The sequence below is a fragment of the Nematolebias whitei genome, chromosome 20, assembly GCF_014905685.2.
Source record: "Nematolebias whitei isolate Nwh7 chromosome 20, NemWhi1, whole genome shotgun sequence".
NCBI lineage: Eukaryota > Metazoa > Chordata > Actinopteri > Cyprinodontiformes > Rivulidae > Nematolebias > Nematolebias whitei.
In genome coordinates, this window is record NC_056517.1 from 35,225,166 (window position 1) to 35,245,895 (window position 20,730).

The 20,730-nt window shown below is 41.1% G+C and overlaps 4 protein-coding genes across 5 annotated transcripts in view; 3 read left to right on the forward strand and 1 right to left on the reverse strand.

Moving 5' to 3' along the window:
- The window catches only part of thtpa (thiamine triphosphatase), a 6,557-nt gene extending 682 nt beyond the window's left edge, over window positions 1-5,875 (forward strand). The window contains exons 2-4 of one of the 2 annotated variants that reach the window (XM_037693900.1): window positions 3,264-3,333; window positions 3,489-3,980; window positions 5,691-5,875. In XM_037693900.1, coding sequence (XP_037549828.1) covers window positions 3,264-3,333; window positions 3,489-3,980; window positions 5,691-5,791 — 663 coding nt within the window. In that variant the 3' untranslated portion in view covers window positions 5,792-5,875. Of the gene's footprint in view, window positions 1-3,251; window positions 3,334-3,488; window positions 3,981-5,690 lie in introns of those variants that run through there. The other variant, XM_037693899.1, reaches the window with a different exon arrangement.
- Window positions 5,876-8,023: 2,148 nt separating this feature from the next.
- Window positions 8,024-15,379, forward strand: dcaf11 (ddb1 and cul4 associated factor 11). Its single transcript, XM_037694148.1, has 15 exons — window positions 8,024-8,235; window positions 8,500-8,718; window positions 9,900-10,027; window positions 10,212-10,330; window positions 10,561-10,625; window positions 10,747-10,847; window positions 11,303-11,449; window positions 11,659-11,713; window positions 11,994-12,062; window positions 12,941-12,998; window positions 13,090-13,275; window positions 13,382-13,535; window positions 13,631-13,783; window positions 13,877-13,983; window positions 15,206-15,379. The coding sequence occupies exons 2-15, from the start codon at window positions 8,513-8,515 to the stop codon at window positions 15,275-15,277; spliced, it is 1,620 nt and encodes a 539-aa protein (XP_037550076.1). The 5' UTR covers window positions 8,024-8,235; window positions 8,500-8,512; the 3' UTR covers window positions 15,278-15,379.
- Window positions 15,380-17,798: 2,419 nt separating this feature from the next.
- LOC119426584 (fat storage-inducing transmembrane protein 1) lies at window positions 17,799-19,864 on the forward strand. The gene is made up of 2 exons (XM_037694149.1): window positions 17,799-18,233; window positions 19,172-19,864. Exons 1-2 carry the CDS (start codon window positions 17,953-17,955, stop codon window positions 19,833-19,835), a joined length of 945 nt encoding a protein of 314 aa, XP_037550077.1. The 5' UTR covers window positions 17,799-17,952; the 3' UTR covers window positions 19,836-19,864.
- A 17-nt stretch (window positions 19,865-19,881) lies between these two features.
- The window catches only part of psme1 (proteasome activator subunit 1), a 5,464-nt gene continuing 4,615 nt past the window's right edge, over window positions 19,882-20,730 (reverse strand). The window contains exon 11 of the mRNA XM_037694150.1: window positions 19,882-20,087. Coding sequence (XP_037550078.1) covers window positions 20,007-20,087 — 81 coding nt within the window. The 3' untranslated portion in view covers window positions 19,882-20,006. The remainder of the gene's footprint in view (window positions 20,088-20,730) is intronic.

A 20,730-nucleotide genomic window follows, 5' to 3' on the forward strand; every position in this document is an offset into this window, starting at 1 on the left:
AATGTTTTAAAGTCTAACCTGTTATTGTTTGAAGCCAGCATTACAGTTCAAATATTAACTCAAGTATAACTGAGCTTTTTTCCCATTTAAGAGAAAGGAAGCATTAACTAAGGATGAACAATATTTAAAGTTGTTATTATTCTGACAGGGTTGTAGGTTTATTGGAAAACGGGTCCAAATGAATTGCATGCAGGCTCCAGAACAGCTGAACAGTTTGGCGTTTCAGTGCACGCTGCAAAGAGAAGCATATTGTCAATAATAATGTCCATTAAAAACTGTTTTTGGAATGACCTGCAACAAAGAAAAAAGAAAATGTTTTTTTTTTTTATTTTTTTTTTTTTTAATGAATTGGTACTCACCCCAAACACATTGAAAGTGTAACAACTGAGAAATAAAAGCAAAAAGTAGCCTAAGAGGATAGTATTGTAAGAAATATTGATATAAAATATATGGTTATGGAAACACACAATAATATTTTCCTGGATTTTTAACTATCTTTTAAAATAAATACTCTAAAACTAAACATCACATGTCAATTTGCTTGGTGAGAAAACCAAAGTAAGCAAATTTAGGTGAAATGTTGCTTTTTTTTTTGTATTTGATTCCACTTTAAACTGGGGCACATGCACAATTATAGCCCAGCCTTAAGGTTGTTGTAATCGGGCACTCTGGATTTGGGCGAGAGTAAGGTTTCCGAATCCAGGGAGGGCTTTAGGGCAGGTGCGCTGATTTACACCTGTTTTATTATTTTATGTAAACCAAGTCAAGTTAACAATAGCAGTTAAATAAAACATGTATTTTAGGACATAAATGGACGTTACAGTGGTTGTAGAAAATAATAAGTCTCAAAATTGCACTACCTTTGACAAAAACACACCCAAGAGTTTTGCGTACATGCAAACACTGCTTGACGGGAATTTTTTTGTGAGCACCATGAATTATTATTATTATTATTAGTAGTAGTAGTATTTTATATCTGTGGGTTTAAATTTGTTGAATCGAAAATCAAGGTCATGTTCAAAGTGTCTTTATTGTCATTCACATCACATGTGGTACAGGTGGAACAAAACTATTTACACAGGGTCCCAGTTACATCCAACAAAATATAAATTGTAAAGAAAAACAGTAAAAAGATCTAAGATATGAACTAAGAAATACGCTAAACTAAGAATATACTAAGCGCAAATAGTACAAAATAATGCGCCAAACAACAGCAGCACTAATGGATATATTTGAGCATGCATCAGAACAATAATGCATATCATTGTATTTCCTGTCATTCGTTTTGCTAAGGGAATATGTGCTATATAAATAAATCTGACTTGACTTATTGAGTTACATTGCCTGCAGACATTTAACTGACTAGGTCCTACTTTTGTACTTTCAGTACATGTGGCTGTATAGGAGATACTGCAATGACAGTGGAATGCCATTCCAACTGTATAAATGCAGGCTCATGGTATCCAAGAGAGTCAAAGTGATCACAACTGAGGGGGGTTGAAATACCTTTCACATGTTCAAGACGGTTACAAATATCCTGAAATCACACAGGCAAATGGCAGCCATGATGAGGCCACAAGGAAGTCCGCTACATCTAAAGTCCTACAGAGGGTAAGACAGGTTCTCAAGAGCCAGGTGAATGGAAGGAACTAAGTCCAAGCCATCAACACAAATGCTGTGCCAGTCATCAGATACGCAACTGGTATAACAGCCTTGTAAACCCAAGAGTTTTGCGTACATGCAAACACTGCTAGTGCATTCCTATGGAAGCCGAGAAAATAATCCCTTGCATGGCACAAGGGCGGCTGTGGCTGAGTGGTTAGAGCAGTCGTCCTCCAATGCGAGAGTTGGGGGTTTGATTCCACCAGCAGTCACATGCCGAAGTGTTCCTGGGTAAAACATTGACTGAACCCCTCATAGCCTCTGATGTGTGTCCCATCGGTGTGTGAATGTGATCAAGCACTGATTAATCTTTGTACAGTTCTAGTAGAGTGCTGTATGACTGCTGTTTGAGTATCTTGATAAGATAGAAAGGCGCTACAGTCCATTTGTAAAGACAAAGATAGAAGACATCAAGACTCAATAGCTCCTCACAATGCATGGGAGGTTTCACCCCAAGTCCAGTACCCTGAGACTTTAGAGAAAGGAGGGAGGCAGAGGAGTAGAGATCGTTCTCGCCACTGTACAGGATGAAACAACTAAGATCCTAGTACATCAGGAGGAAAGCCCTTGATGATGAACTGATGAGTGAATGTTTCAGGCAGCAGCAGAAACTTAAATGTGGAAGAAGAGGAACAAAAAGAGCCATCATGGAAAGATAAGCCCCGCACATGGCATGTACCAGCGCAAATTGAGGAAGTGGCTGATAACAAATCCAACCAGTGGCTATAGAGGTCTGCAGGACAGCACAGAGGCACTAATGGCAGCACATGAACAAGCCCTCAGCACAAGAGCAGCAGAGGTCGGGGTCTACCATACCAGACAAGACCCAAGATTCAGGGTGTGCAAAGATGCCTCTGAGATAGTCCAACACATCATAGCAAGGTGTAAGATCCAGGCAGGCAAAGCAGGTATGGAACGCCGTTATCAAGTGGCTGGAATAATATACAGGAACATCTGTGCAGAGTATGGACTGGAGGTCCTACAGTCAAAGTGAGAGACACCATCAAAGTTGCTGGAGAGTGAAACTGCTAAGATACTCTAGGACTTCCAGATCCAGACCAACAAACAGGTTATGGCTAACCAACCGGACATTGTGGTGGTCAGCAAGTGAGAGAAGAAGGCAGTGGTGATAGATGTAGCAATCCCAAGTGACTAACATCAGGAAGAAGGAGCAGCTGGAAAAATACCAAGGGCTGGAAGAGGAAAGTTTTGGAGAGTCGAGGCCTCAGTGGTACCAGTGGCATAAAGCACCTTGTACTGTGACCCCCAAACTGGAAGAGTAGCTCCAACAGATCACTGGAAAAACCTCAGAGATCTCTGTCCAGAAGAGTGTAGTCAAGGAACACCTGAGATAGAGAACAGATCCCTCAAACTCCCAGGGCTCTGGTAGAGGACCTGAATCTAAAGGGAAATAGAATCGCTAATGTAGAAAAAATAAAGCAAGTTGGGTGCTGTTTTTCACATACATACAAAAAACTAGAGGTTCAGGAGAGTTGGCCTACTGTAGGCAGGTTTGCTCTTCCAAAATAAAGTTGCAAGATTGGGTTCGGTCTGTTTTCAGTCGGGACTTTCTCAGTGCTGATGTTGTCATGTTATTTCAGATGACTGTGGAAGTGGAAAGAAAGTTTGTGTTCAGTGCTGAGACCCTGGAGACACTGGAGAGCATTGGAGGTAAGCGGTTGGTTCATATTGCACATACTGGACCGCCCATGAATATTTCCACTAATTGCTGCGCTACTTCCAGGATAATTTACATCAAGCTTACCGATCTGTCGCAGCATTGTTAGCAACTGACAGGTTTGCTTTTATGTTGATTCTTTCTGCAGTTTGTGTTGATCAACGCCAGTTTCACGACCAGTACTTTGACACTCCAGAGTTTAATCTGACTTTGAGAGACATGTGGCTACGCAAGCGAAAGGGATGCTGGGAGCTCAAGTGCCCAATGGCCAACAGCGCAGAAGAGCCAAGCGAGGAGCGGCCTGCGGACGCAGCGCTGTGTACTCATTACAAGGAAATAAGCAGTCTGTCTGAAATCTACCAGAGAGTGAAGGAGGTCATAAAAGTTGACTGTGAGGACAGAGAGGCGGAGACGACCCCCTCACAGGAAGACTGCTCCTGGCTGAGCAAACTGAACCTGGCATGCTTTGCTGAGTTTACAACAACTCGACGGTCCTTCACGTTGGGGGAGGAGGGGGTGAAGATAGATCTGGACCAAGCTGACTTTGGCCATCACGTGGGGGAGATAGAGGTCCTCATACCAGAGGGAGGAGATGTGCAGTTGGCACAAGAGAAGATCAGAAATGCAGCTAAAAAACTTGGCAAGTTTTAAAAGCTAATAAATCCCAATTAGAGAGTGAATGGTGAGAGCTAAAAGACTATGACTGAAAAATTCAAGTCAAACCAAGCAGAACAGGCTAAAATAAGCTAAACAGTAGCTAAAAGTAGCAAAATGGTTGCTAATATTAGTAAAACTATCTCAGAAAAGTAAAATAGATGGTAAAGCTAAAATCAGCCAAACTGTAGCCAAAATACCTAAACGGTAGCTAAAGCCAGGAACAGCAGTTTGGTAGCTAAAATTTAAAAGCAGCAGAACGGAAGCGAAAATAATAGTGGCAAAACTGTAGCTAAATGTTACAGAACAGTAGAAAAAAGCTACAAAGCAACTAGATAGGAGCTGAAGCTAGCAAAGCTGTAGCTAAAACTTTGCAAATTATGCTAATAGTAGCTAAAAAAAATTCAAACACTAAAATCACCAAAATAGTGGCTAAAATTATAAAAGCTATATCCAAAAAAGTGAAATGGTAGCTACAGCTATAAGCAGAAAAACAAGAGCTAAAATTGAAAGCAGCCGAAAGTTAGCTAAAATCAGCAAGCACAAGCTAAACTTATTAATACAAACCTGTAGCTAAATGCTGCAATACAGTTGGAAAAAAAGGTAAAAGCATGACGGGAGCTAAATTTTGCAAAATAGATGATAAAATGTATCAAACTGAAGCTAAAAGAGGTAAAACAGCTGATTAAGCTAAAATCAGCAAAAATGTAGCTAAAATAAGAAAAACTTACTCAAAAAGCAGAACAGTAGCTACTTCCAAAAGTAGCTAAATGATAGCTAAAAGCAGCAGAACACAGGCTAAAAACTAATAGCTGCAGAACTGTAGTTAAATAAGAATTTATTATTAGAAAGTAGAAACTAGAAATAAGCTAAAGAGTAGCATGGCAGGAGCTAAACTTAGCGAAACTGTAGCTAAAACTAGCAATACTAATACTAATATTATTAAAACTAGCTAAAAGATGTAATACAAAGGATAAACCAAAAACCAGCATAACAGTAACTAAACCTTAGGAGCACATAATAGAAGCAGAATGGTAGCTTAAGTCAAAAGTAGCAGAATGGTAGCTAAAAGCAGGAGAACACAGGCAAAAAACTAAAATAGCCAAAACTGCAGCTAAATGCAGAAAAACAGTAGAAAAACACAAAAGAGCAGCATGACAGGAGCTACATTTAGCAAAACTAGCTGAAACTAGCAAAAGAAGGAATAAAGTTTTGTTTTTTCCCCACATTACAGCTGCAGGAGAAACTAAAATCTAAAAGAAACAGAATGGTAGCTTAAGTCAACATTAGCCGAATGGTAGCTAATCGCTAAAGGTAGCGTAAGAAGACCAAAACAGAGTCAGCTGACTGGAGCTGATTTCAAAGAGAAGATTTTGAAGGAATTGACAAGATCTCGATGTGTTTCTGTGGATAAAGATTTTGAAAAAAGCTAAAAGTTATAAAACCCAAAAATCACAGCACCCACCTCTGGAATGAGCCGAAAGCTCTGACATACGAACGGCTAAAATAGGACCACGTATGCTGAAGTGTTTAGACTTAAAATAAAAAACACACAGAAGAAACTATTAACAGTAAAAGAGTAAATGCTGACTCATCATTCTCACAAGGATTTCACCGATGTGGTTTTTAAATAATTTCCATCAGGGATGAAAAAAGTGTTCATCCATTCATCCTGTACCTTTTTTTTCCTCCTCAGGTGTTTCTGGAGACGAGCGAGTCGATGGGAAAATGACAACGTACCTTAAAAGGTATCGCCCGGAGCACTACGCGGCGCTGCTCCGTGCTCGTGTTTTATAGGCAGGAGGTGAGTCTGATCAAATGCACAGGATCACTTCTGCCAAACTAAGAGCTAAATCAAGTTTAGATTTAATTTTAAAGGTTCAAACGTGAAAACGGCAACAAACCTTTATTCATTTGAAGCTGTACCTCAGGTGAGATTATTGTTGTTTTGGTGCTGGAGCCCGTTTCATAAAGTGAACCGACCGGGAAGATTCTCCAAAACACTCCTGAACGTTCTGTAGCAATAGAACCGCTCCAAAATAATTGATCAATTATTAATTAATTAATTAATTAATAATTGATACATGTGTTTACACAACATTATTTAAAATGCAAGTTAATTTGTGGTGACATGTTCGGAAAGCAAAAAAATGACTTGAATTATTTACTGCAGCTCAACATGAGTTTATTTTCTCGTTAAATGAAAATCTTTACGCAATAAATAAATAATAAAACAAACTATAGTGGTACCGTTTAGAACAAAATTTACAGATTGTTACAAGGATAAAATCTGTTTTATTTGGTTGTTTAAAGTCATTTGATGCACGTTAGAACAAACTTTTTTTTTTATTCATCTAATGGATTCTGATCAAAAAGGGAAATGTGTTTTTATGTATTATGTTTAAATATGTTGTGGGAAAAATGGTTTTACAGTAGTTGTTTTAAATTAATGACTTATAACGTGGACTGTTTTAACAAACTGGTGTTTACGTGTAACTTTGGATCGACTTGTCAGATCTTCAGCTGTTTTATGAGTACGGGTGTCAACCAGTGAGCAGTTCTTTAACTTCTGATTTATTTTAAAATAAAATATTTATAATCTGTATGTTTGACTGACTGACTTTATTTAATTAACTGCTTTTATTTCTTCTCGCAGGGATTGTTCATTGCTGAGCTGTAGTAGATTTTTATATAATTGTATGCACATTTATTTTACAAATGCATTGACTATTTTAGTATTTTTTGTTTATTTAAACACATATAATTCACAAAGCACCACACAAAAACACCTCAAGACATTTAGAGGCAAACGCTTCTTTAAAATGTATGTATTTTAAGATTTTAATCGCTTAAACATTTTTATGAATTTGTTTAACTTGCAGTGCTCATATAAAAAGTTGTTTACATGCTTTCAAGTTGCATTCTTTTCCTTTTCGAGTTTAATTTCTAACAGTCACAAAACAAAGAATTACAGAAAATTAATTAGCACTTATAAACCACAGAAGAGCAGAAAATAATTAAATAAAGACACAGGAAAGGAAATATAAGTTAACTTTATTAGAGAATAATTAAAAAAAACAGAAAATCAGTGTTGCGTCTTTTAAAACAAGAATAATAGGCATTATATTTTGAGAATTTGAACATGTAGATTAAATATTTGCCCATAAATTTTGTAAAACTAAGAAGTCAGAATGCTTTAAGCAAAAATATTTTCAAAATAAATGCCTGGCACAAAACTACATTGTACACAATATTAAAGTAACATTCTGTGCAAAACATAAAATCAAACAATGGAGGCACAAATTTTAGTTAAATAGCTTCAGACTGTGTGAACGTTAAAGGTAACCAAGTTAACGACAAAATAAAATCCTGGACAAAATATTCAGCATAAATTAAAAACAAATCATTTTATGGTCCGTTTTCTTCACAAGTTTATTTTTCAATTTTTTTTAACATTTTGCTTATTGAAAGAAATATTCTGATGAGTCCAATCCCAGAAAAGACTCAGTGTGCTCGTGTGTATCAGCTGGTATTTTATCTGTCATTTCCAGTTGATATTTGGTAAAGAAACCAAATAATTTCTGTTAAAATAATGTTATTATCGTTGGACGCTTTGATGTCAACGAGGGGACAGTCATCGTCAACATGGGTGGTTCTCAAAGCCGGTGATTTATTGGTTTCTTGAACTTTTGGTGCAAATTATTGAAATCAACACATTGGAAATGGCATAAAATAATAAGTTTTGGCAGCAAAAGAAGCAAATAAACTGACATTAAAAAAGTTCATTTGAGTTTAGAAAATGGTAAGCAATTTATATTCCTTCATAAAGTCAGGTATTTGTATAAAAATGCCTCATTTACGTTTAGTCATATAATCCAAGATATGTTCTTTATGAGGTGAGAAATTTGGGTTGACCTGTTTATCAAGTGATACTTTGCTTGCCACCTCTTAGCCAATCAGGACAGCAGTCTACATCACGTGACGGTAAAACGTCAGGAGTTGGGGCGGGGCATGCGCAGACTTGTTTTTCTTCTTTCTTTTTTTTTTAGGTGCACTTTTGTAAACAACATGGCGATTCACGGACAGCTCCGGTTAGCTAACTGACCCAACGACCGTGCTGTCATACCTTCGGGTTACGGCGAGACACTGCGGTCTGGTTCCGGACCCAACTGTGTGTAAAGCCCGCGGCAGAACGACCGGAACCGCCGGTACCGACGAGCTGTCAGGAGGACAGTCAAACGGTAGCTCTACCGTTAGCAATTTTAGCTAACTCTTCAATATGAACCTTTACCTTTATGGGTGGAAACACTGTAAGAATGTGGATTTTTATTTTTTTAAACACAAAGTTTGCGTGTTAATAAAATTAAATACCTAAATAATAAACTTGAGCTTATTTTTTTTATTTTTTTTTTCAAACGTTTGTTTGTTTTGTCCCCCCTCAGTCTGTCACTGACTCCCTCAGGTAAATCCTTACCTGTAGTAACTCTCCTAACTCTCTCCGCCAGGCCTTCTCAGTCTATGGGCTCTCAGTCCAGTTCTGGGATGTCTTGTGGAAGGGGTTCTTCCAGTGACAACCCAGCAGATCGGTCTGACGGATCAGAACCGAACCAGAGCAGCAGCAGCAGTCGAGGCCGCAGGTCGGCAGACAGACAGCAGGGAGACCGACAGTCGGCTTCAGAGGAGGACGTGGACCTAGCTGAAGTTCTGGCTTACCTACTGAGGAGGTGATCTCTGCTGGATTTTATATTCCTGATGCTACATGAGATATTCTGCAGAAAAGATGCAGAAGCTGAGGTTAAATAGTCCTGCAGCGTTCTCAGTTATTTAACAAAAAGATCATTTTGTATTTCCTGTTCTAAGATGTGACAGTGCAGTAAATGCACACATACCTGTAGTTTCAGTTCACTCTTATCCAACCACTGAAACAAGTCAAAGATATTTGCAAAGGAAAAGTTCACATTTATAGTCGAACAGTATAAATGAGACAAATCATTTGAACTTCACATTATACACCAGCTCTGTCAAATTTAAGCCAAAAATACAGAATTGTTTTTAAAAATTGAGTTTAAAGAGATATTTTGTGTTCTGTAGAGTGATTTTGTCTTTGAACAGCCTGCGTTTGGGCAAATGTTTGAGAAATCCACTGGAACACCTTGACGATGTCGGAGCATTGACTCAGAAAGTCCTGGATTATTAACCTCAAACTCCAACATTGCTGACTCGTGCATTAATAAAGGTTTTATTTTCACGTCGTATCGCAGTAATCCGATCACACACCCAGCACCGTTTAACCTCTGTTGGTGAACATGTTGAGACAGCGTTTGAAGGAGAACTCCGTCGTCGTCTCACGGATGGTAGTTTGTCTGATCTCAAAGAAAAGTCCTTCTGGTTTTCTGACGTCATTCCGAGTTCAGAGGTAAAAGGAGCGCAGCCGCAGTTCAGGTCTAAGAGTGGAGCTGACGTCTTTAAAGGTGCCGGTTCTCAAATTCAAAGCAGATTTTGTTTTAAAACTACGGAAACCTTTAAAAGTTCATAGCGACTCGTGCTTATTACACCACCCTCAGTTTCACATTTTATGGTTGGTCTATCAGAAACATTATAATATTCCTGCATGAAGTGGCCCAAATCTACGTAAACCACCAGTGTGATTTGAAATTAACATCAATGTAAAGTTTATAAAACATGGTTTGCATGAAATGCTATGAACTTTAGGGGGATTGGAGTTGTTTCAAGAAAACTATTTTCTTCAGCTTTGGCCTCGTGAGCTCCTCATCCTAATATTTTGGAGTTTTTATTGAAAGTTCTCCTTTTCTGCAGTGAAGCCTCCAGTAAGAACCAACAAGTTTATAAATCGTTGAAGTGTTTTATCTGTTTAGCTGCATTTAGATTTATTTTGTGGGTTCAGGGGCCAGGTTCGACTGGTCCACGGCAGTGAAACTACCGGGCTGCAGCTGGTCCAGTCCTACTCCGACTCTGATGAGGACAGCGATGGAGCCTGGGACGGTCGACTGGGCGACCGCTACAACCCGCCAGGTGACCCACTCCTGACTCAGTTGGCTTTGAGTTGAGAAATTAACACAACGGAGTTCTTGTCTTTACTCTTTGTTTTTTTTATCAACACAATAAGATGTGTGACACATTTAAAAGCATTTAGTGCCATTAAATCAACAGTCTGCCTAAGGTTTCACATGGAAACACTCCGTCTTGTTTTTTTTAGTGGACGCTCAGCCCGATACGAACGAAGTGGACTGCAGCGAGATCCGAACACAGATCCTGCTGGCCACCGCCTCGGCTTCCCTGAGAGGCCGCCACAGCTTCACCCACATGCTCACAGAGGTCAGACTGCACAGACGCAAAAAAAAAAAAAAAAAAGCAGATCACGACTGGAATATTGTCAAAGTTCAGAAATTAAAGATAAAACAAAACACATTCTTATTGTTTGAAACTGTTTGTTTGTGTTAAACTAATCTGATTAATACGTTTGTACCATAAACTGCAGCTCCTTGCATTTAGGATGAGTTCAGTGTGGTCATTTAATTTAAACGCTTGTTTCTTGTTGCGTGCAGAGAGAACAAGGCAGATGTAGAGGCTCGAGTTTTTCACATGGAGAGTGCAGCCGTATCCGCACACAGTAAGAACTTTGACTTGTTTTTGTTTCTGGTAAAAATAAGAATGAGAGACCATTTTTGTGCTTTTATTACACACGGCGACACTGACCGGTTGTTGTTGTTTTTTTTGTTTGTTTTTTTCAGTTTTCTGCCAAATTACGTGTCCCACAAAGACACATACCTGCAGAAAGCCTTTTGTGGAGTTTACAGCGAGGACGGCAACATGTTCCTGTCCGCATGTCAAGGTAAATAACGCAACGTCCAACATAAGAAGCCGTGAAACTGACCCTGGAATAATTCATGATGCTAAGCCAACAAAACTGAAGTGTCGTGTGCAAATTAAACTTTTTATTTTGTGTGTTTGCATTATTTTTACTGCACATTTAAACCATATATCCTGAAAATAGTTAAAATTTTAGGTACATGTATCTTTAGAAATGATTAGACTGAAGATTAAACAGTTTACCTGTTTTGATTTCCTCATTTAGTGTTTACTTCTGTTTAAATAAACAAACAAGATGTTTGTTAAAGAGTTATCTGCAGAATTCAGTCACGTACCGACAAAGATTTAAAGCTTTGCCCTGAAAAAGAAATACATCTAGTCTGAAAGGCTCAGTAGGTCAGATGAATATTTAGGTTGTACTTTAACAAAAATCCTGCTTTAAACCGCGTCCGTGATTCTGATGAAACTTTATTTCAGACCAGAACATCCGGCTGTACGACACCTCCTGGGGCCGCTTTCACCTGCGGCAAACAGTGAAGGCCCGCGACGTGGGCTGGAGCGTGCTGGACGTCTGCTTCACCCCCGACGCTCGCCACGTGCTCTACTCCAGCTGGTCCGACTACAGTAAGGCACCTGAGATTCATTAAAGCAAAGCTGAGCCCGTTTGATTAAATAGCTTCACTTGTCTAACGTGTTGTGGACAAAGTATTGATCGTAAGAGTCGCTCATCGAATGAAAGCAAACATCCTTTTTAAACAAAAGGTTCGTAAATGGTTGGAGACGTTAATCAATCCGCTGTTCACTGGTTCTCTCTGTTTGTGTCCTCTCTGCAGTCCATTTGTGCAGCATAGATGGAGACAGTGAAAACCACATCGCCCTGGACCTCAAGTTAGTGTTTCTCTCCCACTTATGACACTACAGAGCAGGTAATCAGTCGATTCCTACCAGCTGGACCTCCTGACCTTTCGCTACCACCGGATGAATGATGCTGTGACCCTAACATCCATCCTCTCGCTCTGTGTATGTGTGTGTTTGTCAAACGTGGAGCTCATCACTCCAGCGTGGCACTCGGTGAAGCGTGCCCTCAAAGCTTTTCTGTGCGAGATGATGCTGTTGGTTATGATCCGGTCACAGCGGTGTGTAGTAATTGTGTTTCTTGTGCTTTTAGTCCAGACGAGAGGAGGTTTTGTGTGTTTTCGCTGGCTGCATCAACGGACGGCACCGAGATTCTGGGCGGGTGAGTGTCATACGTTTGTCTCATACCTGCTCCTGCAATGACTGAGGACAGTCATGGGAAAAATAAAAAATAAACATCTAAATTATTAAAATCTATCTTTAGGTGTCATTATTTACTGAACAAAGCCAAAATGGAAGCAGGAGTTTCGCCTGATTGCTTCTCTGGAGCATACAGGTGTATGTTAACACAACGCCAAGGCAGAAAGCCATCAGCAATGACATTAGATAAGCAACTGTTCAATCTGGAAAGGGTCAAAGGTCATTAACTTACTATTTGGAGTCCATCAAGATTATCTACATGTGGAACACATTTAGATTTGAATTTGCTGTCAGTCTTAGTAAATTCACCCTGAAGGTCAGACCATGCAACGCTCAAACGTGAGCTCCAACTCAAGACTTTACAGGCCTCAGCAGGTCAAAGGTCATGGCAGGATAGTTAGAAAAAGACAGAACAAGTTTGGTTTGTTTGGAATGATAGTGTGAGGAAAAAAACATGGCTGCCCGACTCAAGAACAAGACTTCTGGAACAAAACCAGAAGTGGGGACGTTTACCCATAATGCACAGGGCCAGCAGATCGAGACAGTTACCTCATACAAAGTGTCCTGCACATTAGTGGAGGTTAAATGATTTAGTCGTCCTACAAGATCTGGACACCTGGTGTGTATTTGTGTACACCTGACGTTTTAATTTTTTTAATGAACTCATTTAAACTTTTAGCTACTGTTTTGCTAATTTTAGCTTTCTGCTACGATTCCACTACACATAGCTTTTAGCTACGATTGTGCTTACTTTAGATTTGCACTACAATAATGACTTTCTTTTTCCTCTGAATTTATTGTTCGTAAATCTAAATATAAATCTTGATGTTTTGTTTTCAGAGCGAACGATGGCTGCCTGTACGTTTTTGATCTTGGGGAGAATAAACGAACGCTGAAGGTGAGCACGACCTTGTGTTGTTTTTCTTTCAGCTGCTCAGGTGCCAGTGAGCTTTCCGGTCCATCTTCTTTTTCTCTCTCGTCCTCGTCAGATTGATGCCCACGAGGACGACGTGAACGCCGTGGCGTTCGCCGACAGCTCGTCTCAGCTGCTGTACTCCGGCAGCGACGACGCCGTGTGCAAGGTGTGGGACAGACGGACGCTGCGGGAGGACAGACCGCGACCTGTCGGACAGCTGGCTGGCCACAGAGACGGCATCACCTTCATCCACAGCAAGGTAGCACGGAGTCTGGGGGGGTCGAAGTCTGAAACGCTGCTGCCGTGTTATCAGTTTGTCCGCTGGTGGGCTGGGTGATGTCTGAGGTCTCTTTCCTCTCTGCCAGGGTGACGCTCGTTATCTAATTAGCAACTCGAAGGATCAGTCCATCAAGCTCTGGGACGTCAGGAAGTTTTCACCCAAAGAGGGTCTGGCTGCCTCCCGGCTGGCCGTCACCCAGCAGAACTGGGATTACCGCTGGCAGCAGGTTCCCCAGAGAGGTGAGGCGCCGGCGTCACGTACGAGGGAACGACGGCAGCCGATGTCTGGGCCTTAAATCTAAAAGTCTGCCACCTGTGACCGTTTCGTCTCGCAGCCCTGAAGAAGCACAAGCTGACGGGCGACACCTCGGTGATGACGTACCGCGGTCACGGCGTCCTGCACACGCTCATCCGCTGCCGCTTCTCTCCGGAGTTCACCACCGGCCAGAGGTTCATCTATTCCGGCTGCTCCACCGGCAAAGTCGTCAGTAAGTCTCCGCCCCTCTCAAAGTTTTCCCCTCCATGAGCCGACGGGCCGCGCTTCTCTTTAAGAGGCTGAAGCGGTTCAATTGTCTGTCCAGTTTACGACGTGCTGACCGGCGCCGTGGTAACAAGGCTGTCGGGCCACGACGCGTGTGTGAGGGACGTCAGCTGGCACCCTTATGAGGACAAGATCATCAGCAGCTCTGTGAGTGCTGAAAGCCCACATATTACACCAAATCTTTAAAAAGTAAATACATTTTTTATGTATTCAGACTAGACCTGTCACGATAAACAATAAATCAATTAATCACACGATAAATGAAAATTATCAACCTCATTTCGTTTCTTCGTGTCTCTCTTTCTACTGAAGACACTGGACGACAAAAAGCTCGACTCTGGTGCTCTTCACTGACCCCTCGCTTTCTCATTTCTCTTTAAAATCTGTTTTAACCGTCCAAAATCTTGTTTCTGGATCGTTAAAAGCAGCTAAGCTACGAGCTAAGCTAACAGGCCGACCTCAGGGGAAAAAACCTCCGTCTTGTCAAAGCTCCAAAACGTCTGAAACCCGTGCCTTCGTGTAAAAAGTTGTTTTTCTCTGCAAAAAGAAGCTGAGAACTTGTTTACTGGTTTTTATTATTAAAAGCTTTGTGTGAAAAATGCTAAAGAGCTCAAACCACACCGAGCGTCTGCCAATTTGAGAACCGAAAAACAGGAAGGAGAGACAGCCCATGTCACGTCAAGAGGCCTCCCTCCCATTTTTCTTAGAGACACGCGCTGCTCGCTCCCTCACTATCCATCCTTCATTTCAGACAGTCTTATACTGCCATCCAGTGGTCAAAAAAGGTACTACACACAAAAATTTACCAACATTTCTTCTTAAATATGACAATTAATAATTATTGTCAAATTTCAAACAATATTATCGTTTATCGCAATAATTTCTGAGATAATTAATCGCCCAGCAAAATTGGTTATCGTGACAGGCCTACTTCCGACAAAGTATCTTGTACTGAAATTAGGGCTGGACAATAATTCGATATCGATGTATATCACGATATATTTTTATTCAATAACGGTTATTTGAGTTTTAAGCACATTTTCGATATTTCATAAGATTACAGCGTTTCACTGACGCATTTCTTTTTCTGTTGGGGTTGAAGCGGCCGCTTCCGTTTCAACCCCAACAGAAAACGCCGCGACACAAAATAAGTGCGTGGTGACGTACACCACAGCTCGACGAAGTTAGCGGTAGCAGGCTAGGCTAAGCTCCAACGCGCGATAAGTTTTCGCTTCTAAACGAGTGCCCGTGACCGTCAGCATGTGACGGAACAAGCTTTCACAAGCATCCGTCATCTGAACTCATAAACGTTCGTAAGTGACGAAGTCCTGCCGAGACGAGAGAGAAACAAATGTGTTTGTGGTTCCAGTGGGACGGAGCGGTGCGGATGTGGGAGCACAGACAGACCCACCCTCTGGAGGAGGAGCGGGAGAGGGACTGACACGAGGAGCAGGCAAAAAGACTTTAGAGGAAGTGACATCACCAGAGGTGGTGCCCTGATGAACAAACCTGAGTATCTTTTAAATTAAACTCTGAATCTTAATGATCGGACGTGTGAAGTCTGTGAACGAGGCGGTCTGTTTTCCTCCTCGCCTCTCTGTCGGGGCAGACGACCTTTTTCAAGCCGGTCTGAAGCTCCTCCCACAGATATTAGGCCGTAACGGTAAGTGAGTTTCACAAAGGTAGACATGACGGGCGTCTCAGGTGTGATCATTGTGAATACATGTAAAGTATTTTAATTTGTGCATTCAGGGAGTGTTTTGCTGTTAAAACAACTCGAGCTGATTCTTATATTTAGTCGCACCTGATCAAGGCTTCTGTTGAATTTTTTTTTAATCGACACGATCAGCGGCTCGAACCTGAAACCCGGAGTTGTTTTTATTTTAGATGAATTTCGTGTTTAATGGGTTTCAGTGACGCTGAGGGTGGTCTGTTCCTGCAATCTTCAGGTGTTCACGTTCAAACTGCTGTTTTACAGTTAAAATAAAAGCTTCTCTTTGAACGTGTCACAGGTGAGTCTCTCCTTCAGTCAGTTTGTTGTTGTTGTATCGGGGGGGGCTTTAAACAAATCTGCAGACTTTAATCTTGAATCAAAATGTTGTAACTTCATTTAAAATCAAGCTCAAGATTGACCGAAATGGGATTTCAAATCTTTTATTAAACATTATCACCATGAAAGGTCATTGCCTGGGTTTCTCTGTGTTAGCAAAATATCTCATGAACCATAGTTTTTTTTTTTTTTTCTTTTAATTGGATATACTACAACTTAGATTTAAGATTCTGATTTGGCTAATCGACCTCAGCCAACACAAAAGTAGCTAAAGCTTGGTAAACGTACAGACACGCAGCTAAAATTTGTTCATGTGGCTGAAAGTAAATCTTACCGTATCATCTTTATTCTAGCTTTATTGGGGGGGTTGCTTTTCTTTTTTATATATATTTTTTGACAGCATTACAGATTTACAATCCTCAAACAGAAATATGTAAACATCAGCTGTATTATTTTTTTAACAAGGGTTCTATGAAGTTGGAACGAATGGGGAAAGAGGAAAAAAAAAAAAAAACTTGTGCAAATTAATTACTGTATTTTCTGGCGTATAAGTCGCATCAGTCCAAAAAAGCATCACGAAGAGGGAAAAACATGTTACAACGCTGTTGCAGTTCTTAGAAATTTAAAGCGTCAGTCAAAAATTATGTTGTGAATATGAAAAACAATGTGTATAAGTCTCAGGACTGACAAATCTATGCAAAAAAACTGCGACTTATACGCCGTAACATACGGTACTTGTTTGGTTTATGAAAGGAGAGGGGGAAACACCACAGGATCATTAATTCAGGACCTCTACAAAGTCTGGTCGTAAGGGCTTTACACAATTTTTTTGCTTTGTCGGCGTAATTATTCATGTTTTTACAGAAGAGGATTAGGGCCACGGTGTAATTTTTTTTTTCCTTTTGAGAAAAAAGTCAGAAATCTGAGAAAAAGTCTCCCAATTTTTTTCTCAAATTCTCACTTTTTAATCTCAGAATTAAGGAAAAAAAATAATTGCACCATGGCCCTAATCCTCTTCCGTAGCATCGTGAGAAACGAACCCGTGTTTTCTAATTCTCCTCTCAGAAACGTCAACTTGATGCGTAGTTTGTTCACATTTTCCCATTTATCACCTGGCAACAAGCAAGTTTTGTTAATGTGAAAACTTTATTTTTTTATTAAAAAAAAAATTAAATATTGAACCTTTTCACAATATTCTAATTTTCTGAGATACTGAATTTGGAGTTTTCATTAGTTGTCATTTATAATCAACATTAAAAGTAATAAACATTTGAATATATATCAGTCTGTGTGTAATGAAAGAACATAAAATACAAGTTTCACTTTTTGAATGGAATTATTGAAATAAATCAACTTTTTCATGACCAGCGCCTGTACCTGTTGAAAAGATTCTGGGGTCACTAGATGGGGACCTTGGACACGTTTTTGGCTCGTGCTTGTCCCGACTCGTTTTGCCGGCACGGGTCACGATTAGTAGCCACGGCAGCGTGACCAGCGTGACCAGCGTGACCAGCAGCACTGTGTCAGCAGCGCCGCTCTAAAATTAGCCCCAGCATCTTTGGCTCGTTTGCTTCTATTTACACCCACCGTTCCTGCGCAATGCTTGTTTCAGCTCGTAAAACCAGAACGTATTCATCCCAAACTCAGCACGCCTGTTTTTTTTGTCTGTAGCACGACCAGTTCCTGCGGTTGTGCTGCCCCAGAGTCTCATGGAAAGACCCCCTGGCAGACCCCGACTGGGAGAAAAGCAGCTGTTTCTCTGCTGGCAACAGTTTCCAACCTAAAATAGTTTGAGCCTCCGACAGCCAGCGGGTCAAATGATCCATTTAGAGGCAGAATGAGTCTTTGTGCCAACGGGAACGTTGGTGTGGGTGTTGCATCATAAGCTGCCATCTTTAAGGAGACTGTCGCAGCTGGTGTCCTTGAAAATAAAGGCACGGTTGACAGCAGCCGTCTCCTCTTTCAGTTGGAGGGGGGCGGTTTAAGGGTGAAGGTGACGCAGGGGCTGTATTTTTATAAACCTTGCTGCCTGCCTGGAATAAACCGCTAGGAAAACGCAGATCTGCATGGACCCAAAGACCGGAAAGCCCTCGAGCGGCCTCCTGTCGGAACTGGAGAAGTTGCAGAAGATGACCGCAGAGCTGGCGGTTCCGGGCCGACTCGTCCTCGCGCCCCTGAACGCTGCACTGGAGCTCCTCACAAACTTCCTGGCCTGGGTTCTAGGGAGCGGCCCGGTCCGAAGGCATTTCCACCTGGTGCTGTCCGGGCTGGTCGTCTTCGGGCCGGTTCTGAGCCTCTGGGTGTCCAAGTACAGTATTTTTGCGAACAGCCACCACTACCTGTACAGGTGAGAGCCCTCGGCTGCTTTTGAAGTCGAGGAATTTAAACTTTTTGCTGTTTGTTCTCAAAACATAAATAATTTAAAACGATTACATCCTCAAATCGTAATTATCGTCATCAACGTTAGATTTTAATTAAACAAAGTGGCGTCTGTAAATATTTAAGTAAACAGTTTAGGCCTGTACGGAAGCCCCTTTGTGCCACTCTGATAAAGAAAAAATAGTCATAAATACAAGACACTATTTCAAAATATGACTTAAAATCTTTACGTATTAAATGTCATATGAGATCTCATAAAAATGAAATACTATTTTTTTTCATATGCCAGTAATTGAGATAAATACAAAAAGCAAAGTTAAAATTTTGAGAAAAAAATATCTCTTTAAAAAATGCTGTCATCATTTTATCATAGTATTTTATAAAATGTCATAAATTATTTTGATAGAGATAATTCACAAGCTATAATTTATTAAACGCTGGCACAGTTTAGAGGGAAATACAAGTTATTTAATTTTTGAAGTAGTTTTAACTACAATAAGAGTCGTATTTGGATATATCGTCTCATTATTGAATATGAGAAAGTATTTCAGTTTCTCCTAAATTTGATTTAGAGAACATTTTTTTTTATAAAAGTGGCAGAAATGGGCTTCCATACTTTCAAACTGCCCCTATTCTCAGATTCTTTGAAACGTTCAATGAACGTCACCTTTAAATCTGTTTGGATGCACAGTTTTAATAAATTATAAGATTTTTCCTCAAGTATTTATAAAAACTTGGAGCTTGTGCCCACTTGATATCCTCCAACTCCACTTTTTTTATATTTATTTCGCACCAAATCATGTTTACAATCAAATATCTATGAAAAATATATTAAGAGTTTTTCTCCTGAAAACTGACGTGGGAGGTTAAACCCTTTCATGTCTCACGGTGGGTTCCCTCCTGCAGGAAGTTCCTCAGGTCCACTTGGGGCTGGACCTGCACCCTCACCGGCTCCTTCCTCCTCCTCCTCTCCTTCTCGGCCCGTCGCTCCCCCTCTCTTTCCCTGCGCCACCTCTCCAGGATTGGGTTGGCAGGCTTGCTGTGGTGGTGCTGTCTGCGCCTCCTGACCCTGCTGGAGGATGCGTCGGGGGCCTGTTACGAACCCGTGGGCCCCGCCCAGGACGCCTCTTCAGCGCAGCCTCTCCTGCTCCTCCACGAAGACCAGACCAAAGCCTCGTGCCTCAGAGCCAACATGGTGTGGCGAGGGTACGAGGTTTCCCAGGACACCCTCGTTCTGTGTCTGTGCTGCCTGCTCATCGTGGAGGAAATGTCCGTCTTCGGCCGTCACCTGGCCCAGGAGAAGCACCTCCACAGGTCGCCTGGGGCCCCATTGAGACTCCTCTTCCTTTTTTGTGTAACCCTGCTCTTCATATGGATGTTCTTGCTTTTGTGCGTGCTGGCGTACTTCCCCGCCTGGCCATCCCAGCAGCTGGGCGGAGCGCTGGGCTACCTGGGCTGGAGGGGACTCTATCAGGGGTGGTTCAGACTCCCACCGAGCTGGGGCTCACCTGGTTCACCAGGAGAGGAACTTTTTCCCTCCACAAGCTCCGACAGAGTTAATCACACTTGACTTTCTACAAATAAACAGCTGAAGGCTAACGGGAATCATGGCGCTTTATTTTTGTAATTTGAACCAAAAATCATGCACTGCGGGAAAATGGACTCTTATTTTGTGTCGTTACTTGATCCGTGTTATACGACAGGAGATGTAGCTCGTGAGAAAACCAAAGCTTCTCCAGAATCAGTAGATGAGGGCTTTCCCGTCTCCTCTCGGTCTCTTAATCTTGTCGTAGTTCTTGGTAACGATGTCAAACAGAACAGCCTGCGGGAAAAAAAAAACAAGACAAACAAGGAATTCTTGTGTTGTTGGATAATGTGCCTGTAAATATATTCACCTCTTTCTAGGTTTTAAACTTTCATCTCTGTCATAAATCATGACCAGTATAAATTTACCTTCCTTACAAAAATATACATATATAAAAAAAACTTATTCAATATCAAAATGAAATCAAATTTTATACGTAATGATTAAAATATGTAATGTAAAATAATTGCACCCCTCCCAATTCAGCTCAGAGGAACGATTATTGAAAAGCACAAGTCAGGGATGGACACGAGACGATTTCCAAGGTCCTAAACATCCCCAGGAGCTGGTTTAATTCATCATTATTAATGGAAGGAATATGGGACACGTGTAAATCTACCAAGAGCAGGCCCCCCTCAAAAACTGAGAGACTGAGCCACAAGGAGAATTATCAGAGACCACCAAGATACGTGTGAGCACTCTGAAGGAGCTACGAGCTCCAGCAGGTGAGATGGGAGACACTGATCATACATCAACTGTTGCCCAAGTTCTTCACTATTTTAAGCTTAATGGGAGACACTGATCACACATCAACTGTTGCCCAAGTTCTTCACATTCTAAGCTTAATGGGTGACACTGATCATACATCAACTGTTGCCCA